The following is a 6125-nucleotide window of genomic DNA, read 5'->3' on the forward strand; positions in this document are numbered from 1 at the left end:
TATATATATATATATATATATATATATATATATATATAAACGTACTTTTATAATACAACACTTTGTAGACATTTAGCATCACTAACTAATACAACTAAACACAAACATGAGATCGTTACGCTACTTGAGGAAGCTGCTGTTTCCATAGAGATGGCAGAAGACTCTGGACCGCCTGATACTCCACAGGAACTTCAGCGACGTGAAGGTTTATCTCGTGACCCAAACCCAGTTTCTCCAGCTCCTGACAAGAGGACATGCTTATGTTAAGTCATGTGAACAAACAGCGAGTACAGCTCATAGTTGATGTGCTCTGCTCATTTCCTCGCAGTGTGAATCTGAGAATCATACCTGTACTGCCACCCAGCTGGCATTGACAGCGTGTTCACCGAACGGCTCAAAGCCTACAGAAACACAAGCATATAGCAATGCAATGTAATGTCTTACTACAGGGCGCTCTAAATACTTGATTCGGATTGGTCAAGCATTTTACATAATGACACTGAACTGAATAATTGATCATTGTCTCTTGTATCACTCTCACTTTCTTCTCACATAATAAGATTTAAACTCAGATTAATATTTCATGTCCATGCATTTCTTTATGTATGTGGTTAGTCGTCGTATGATAAATAAAATGCAATAATCATTGTCACCTAAAAACACCTTTAGAGTGACTGAAGACCCCTCAGCTTCAGAAGACTGGACGTTATCATCAGACTCAACTTATCTGTTTTATAGCTGTTACACACTTTAAACTCAACAGGCTTTCAGGACGCTGAAGTCAGCCAGATCTAAACTCTGCAATCCAGAGTCTAAGATCTGATCCTGCTTTAAACGGGATGAGATGCTGCCATCAGTGACCTGAACAGTGCACACACACAGAACCCAGAGCCAAGCAAAAACTCTAGTATTTACTTCTCGAGAACACTTTTTTAGCAGCTAAATTAGGAGGGGAGAGGGGGGATTGCATGACAATAATATTTCATTAATTGTGCGACCTTTTGGACATTTTTGTCCTTTTCAGTTTTATTTAGGGATGCACGATATATCGGCCACCATATCGGTATCGGCCGATAAATGCTCATTTTTTCTGTTATCGGTATCGGCCTGATAAGAAAATTTGGCCGATATCTTAAAGCCAATAAATAATGCATTATTTCCTTCAGAGACACTTCAGATGCGCGCTGTTCGTTTGCAGCCTTTTGTGCAATTGTACGTTGTAATATTGTGTTTATTTGATGTATATCTGATTTATCTCATATAGAATGCGTTTGGTTAAGTTAAAAGAGCGCTTCAGTTTACCGGTGATCATCTTTAGCTCAGCGCATGCAGCTCAAACAGCAGTGCACAACATTAATAACTATGATTGGGAATGTCGTGTATATAACATTCTAATGAGAACATTATTATAATAAAACGTTGTGAATTCTTTGGGTTTAGTTGCTGTGTTTCAGCGCGTTGTTATGGGAAGAGCGCATCCACAACAGCATCACACATTCTGACTATAGCACGCAAGAACTGCATCATTTTGTACATATATAAGTTGTAATATTATGTTTATGTTGTATTAATATTAATCTCAGGATGCATTTCCTTGAATTAAATAAGCTGCCAGCAAAACGCTTCAGTTTACCATGTTCATTCAGCTCTTCAGCTTCAGCACGCGCAGCTCAACGGCTGCTATTTAAAACAGTGGTATTAATTTGTTACTTTTTCAAAATCATCGATACATTATTAATAACAACAACCACTTGTATTTTTCTCTTATTATTTTCATCAACAATATGGTTTAGTAATTAAAATAATTTAATTATTGTCCGTGCAGAGGCTATTCCGTTTTATTGATCTATGGCGCATTCATTTTGATTCTTTACACGTGTAATGATGTCCAGTGACTAGTTTGCATTATGCATAATTTTATTTATTTGTAAGACTTTTTTATGACTAAATTTGGTAATGGGAGAGTAAAAATATTTTTAAAACGTACACCGTTCAAACTAGGCTGCTTATGTTGAAGTGTTTGGGATGTGGCTTTTAATGATGAGACCTTTTTTGTAATCAGGCTCTCAAAAAGTATATAACAATTTGGATATAGATTTATCGGCCAACATATCGGTTATCGGCTTTCAAAAATAAAGAGTAATCGGTTATCGTATCGGCCAAAATTTTCATATCGGTGCATCCCTAGTTTTATTTTTGTATAATTTTGCCCGTGTTATTGCCAACTGCATAAAATTTGGCACAGATGTGTATTTTTATTGGAATTTTACTGTTTCACTTCAATTTCCTTTAATAAATCTGTTTTGCACTAGGTACAAAAAAATGGTTTCTCTCAGTACCTTAAGGACAAAAATGTCCCCATTGAAACCCATTAAAATTACTATTTTTAATTGCAGTGCCATTTAACTATAAAATGATGCAATTTTTGTTAATAGGCTTTCATTATATTGGCAAGGCTTTAAAATTTTATTTTTTTACCAGATGGTGCCATTTTTTCAGGTTTGGCCTATAAAGCAAATACTCGCTTTATTCCTGTTTTCTGCTTCTGGATATTATAGAGCCAATTGGATAAATAATGCAGCTATAATTGTGGGGGTGTGTTGGTATGGATGTCAGAGTGTGGTTTGTGTGTGTTCTTGTAAAATTTGAGAGAGAAAAACAGCAGCAGAGTTTTGCTGGCATCTAATGGAGAAAATTTGCCACCGCGCCCACACAAAATCTTACTGAAAGCTCATTTTTTGACATATCAACCTCAAATTTGGAACACAACTTGTTTAGATTTATGGCTTTGATTTTCTAGCAGGTATAGAGTTCAACATGTTTCATAAAATATGTTTTATATAAAATTTCATCCATAAATCATTTTTTTTTGGTTTCACTTTTTTAAGTTTTTTTACTTCAACAATAATCTGCCATGGGTCTTCTTTAAAATGAGACCATTTACCTCTGTGCTCCCAAGCTTCAAATGTTTATGACAGTTTTTTGACATGGACATTTTTGTCCACTATGGACCTGTGTAACTTTTTTTAAGTGAAGCATAAGGGTTAAAATGTGTAATTATCAGATTGCATGATAATATCATGGTGTGTGTGTATGTAAATATGGTATAGATATGATATTATGGTACTGAATAAATTAACATGGTAACTGAAACAAGTACTAAATAAATAAAAAATAAACCTAAACAAACCAAAAAAAGCCTAAACCAACAGCAAAAACGAATAAGAACGAAAAAGGCACATTAAAAATGTGGTATATACCTAAAAATACATGTTTGAAAAAATATGTTTTCACAAAATTCTAAATATAGCTTAAAAACCATAGCAGTATAAAAGTAATACTAAAAATAAAACTGACTCCAAAATTCTTCAAAGCACATCATACTATAGAAAATATCCAAATAGTCACAAATATTTATGGTAGACGTAAATACAAAAACTGAAAATAAAGTTATTAGTAAATCACTCAAATCATTGTAATTATATAAACAATGAGAACAAAACGACTTGCACAGAAAATTTAATTAATTGAATGAATAAAATAACAAAACACCGTGGTACTTCCCGATAGTTTGGGTAGTGCTAGAACTTCGACATAAACAAGTGTTTTAAGCATTTTAGTTTTGCATTTCGTGCCAAACGCCGTTCAGCTGTAATGATGCTCATTAGGAATTGATTCTGATAATAATATCAGTCACAGAAGCACTCAGCTGTCGCTAGATAACTCTTCAAACTCACACAACAACCCCACGAGGCGTCAGAACAGCCCGTTTCCCGCATCCACGCCTTCATCGCAGCTTACCCGTCACGATAACCGTCTTCTTCTGCTCCATCGCTCAGGAATCAGAGAGTTTGGATCAAGAGCAGAACAGCGAGCATCAGATCCGAGCTTCACAAACTGATGTAAACACACACATCGTGTTCAGCTCTTTCTCTCGCGGTCTGAACTGAGAGCAGCGCCACCGCTGGACAACAGCGCCATCTGCCGCTCCGGCGGAATTCTCTCGCTCGCTCTCTCTCTCTCTGGTTTTATTGGCGGGTCGCAACCAACTTGTTCAGGTGCATACCGCCACCTACTGTACTGGGGTGTGCACCTTCAGGGCTTCATGTACTTAGCATAGTTATAATCATAAAAATATATATATATATTTTAATAAAAAATTTCCAACTTGCTATATGCTGTGCTCTAACCCTGTACACTCTAAAAAAATGCTGGGTTGTTTCAACCCAATGTTGGGTCAAATATGGACTAACCCAACAGTTGGGTTAAAAAGCTAATTTAAAAATGTAACCAAAATTTAACCCAACAGTTGGGTTAGTCCATATTTGACCCAACATTGGTTTGAAACAACCCAGCATTTTTTTAGAGTGTATCTTTAAGAAAATTAAAGAGAGCCTTGCTACATTCCCACATTTTCTCATCTGCCCCCAAAATCCCCTTCAAACTCCATTCTTGTCCCAACTCGTATATCTTATCTTGCAAGATCCTCCTTTCTGCATTATATTTTTTTCTAGCCCTGTATCTTTAAGAAAATTAAAAAGAGCCTTACTACATTCCCACATTTTCTCATCTGCCCCCAAAATCCCCTTCAAACTCCATTCTTGTTCCAACTCATATATCTTATCTTGCAAGATCCTCCTTTCTGCATTTATATTTTTTACACCTCATAATGATGGAACATTACAGTCATCACAATGATCTGATATGCATTGCCCCATTAAAAACGGTTGATTTTAAACCAGTATGTCCAAGTCTTAATCTTGATATAATCACTTCTTCTCTTCTGCATTTCCCTTTAAAAGCCTTGACGTTAATCGATTTCTGAATATTATAATAATATCGCCCTTTGTTATCTATGTCCCACTTTTTCTGCCATGATTCTCTCACTTTTGTTTTAATGAATGATTTGGCCTCACCTTTACCAAATGGGACTTTCATTATTTCCTCGTCCTTTAATTTCAGTGCACTGAGTTTTAATGAACAAATACTATATAAAATATCACCGCTTTATAAAAATCCTTGAAAAACTGTATTTTCTTCTTTATTTAAAATTTGTTTATATCTACCTCTCAATTCAATAACTGAAATTCGACACAATTCGGTACAATATAATACAATATTTTTTTTTCTACTTCAGAACTGCTATTACTTGCTGATTCTTTAATTATTTGTGAAATTTACTAGAAATTTCTAAGTGAAAATGCATTTTTTTCATTTGTTCTTGTTTTAGATCTACAGTGTATATATATTTTATTTATTTATTTAGCAGACGCTTTTATCCAAAGTGACTTACAAATGAGGACAATATATATATATATATACACACACACACAGTATATATGTACAGTATGTTGTACATTTATTTTATATCTTAATAATTGAAGCTTAACATGCACCTTATGTTGGCATCAAATAAACAGAAATGCCACATTAACGTGGTTCTTAAAGATTGCCATGTTTGACCTTCTAAGTGATCTTTACTTACACCAAAAATCAATCAAACATGCATGGACCTGGTTTCCTGAGGAGTGTTTGGTTGAGATCTGGTTCAAACCTGTCTGCGTGAGCTGGTCTCTGAGGAAAGAAGGACTTCTCATTGTGGTGTTTATAGTTAATTAGCAGTGTTCCTTCATGAGTCACGCTTAACACGGAGACAGACACCTTCAGTCTGATTCACTGACAAAATACTGCAGACGCTGCCAACAAAATAAAGTGCTTCATTTATTAGGATCTTTAAATTGTCATAAACAAAAATGGTGTAGAAATCATTTTCACTCAGAAATTGACAAAGAAAAATGTGAATTTTTGACATACTCCAATAATCTTTGTTTTATTTACAGCTTTTGAGAAATCATTTTTACAGCACAACTGTAAAAAAACTGGAAATTTGAGAAGAATTTTAATTAATAAGCATTTATCCATTTAGCAGTCAAGAATTAGTCTGCTAAAATGAAAAATAAATAACTGAATTATATATATACAGTGGGTACGGAAAGTATTCAGACCCCCTTAAATTTTTCACTCTTTGTTATATTGCAGCCATTTGCTAAAATCATTTAAGTTAATTTTTTTCCTCATTAATGTACACACAGCACCCCATATTGACAGAAAAACACAGAATCGTT

General features: G+C 34.6%; 1 protein-coding gene across 1 annotated transcript in view; it reads right to left on the reverse strand.

The window, feature by feature from the left end:
- The window catches only part of LOC107552686 (pyroglutamyl-peptidase 1-like), a 10962-nt gene extending 7004 nt beyond the window's left edge, over nucleotides 1-3958 (reverse strand). Inside the window, exons 1-3 of the mRNA XM_016234631.1 lie at nucleotides 3802-3958; nucleotides 349-401; nucleotides 125-241 (exon numbers count right to left, since the gene is read on the reverse strand). Of these exons, the coding sequence (XP_016090117.1) occupies nucleotides 125-241; nucleotides 349-401; nucleotides 3802-3832 (201 nt within the window). The 5' untranslated portion in view covers nucleotides 3833-3958. The remainder of the gene's footprint in view (nucleotides 1-124; nucleotides 242-348; nucleotides 402-3801) is intronic.
- Between the last annotated feature and the right edge of the window lie 2167 nt (nucleotides 3959-6125).

This window comes from Sinocyclocheilus grahami, unplaced genomic scaffold, assembly GCF_001515645.1.
Source record: "Sinocyclocheilus grahami isolate Dianchi unplaced genomic scaffold, SAMN03320097.WGS_v1.1 scaffold456.1, whole genome shotgun sequence".
Lineage (NCBI taxonomy): Eukaryota > Metazoa > Chordata > Actinopteri > Cypriniformes > Cyprinidae > Sinocyclocheilus > Sinocyclocheilus grahami.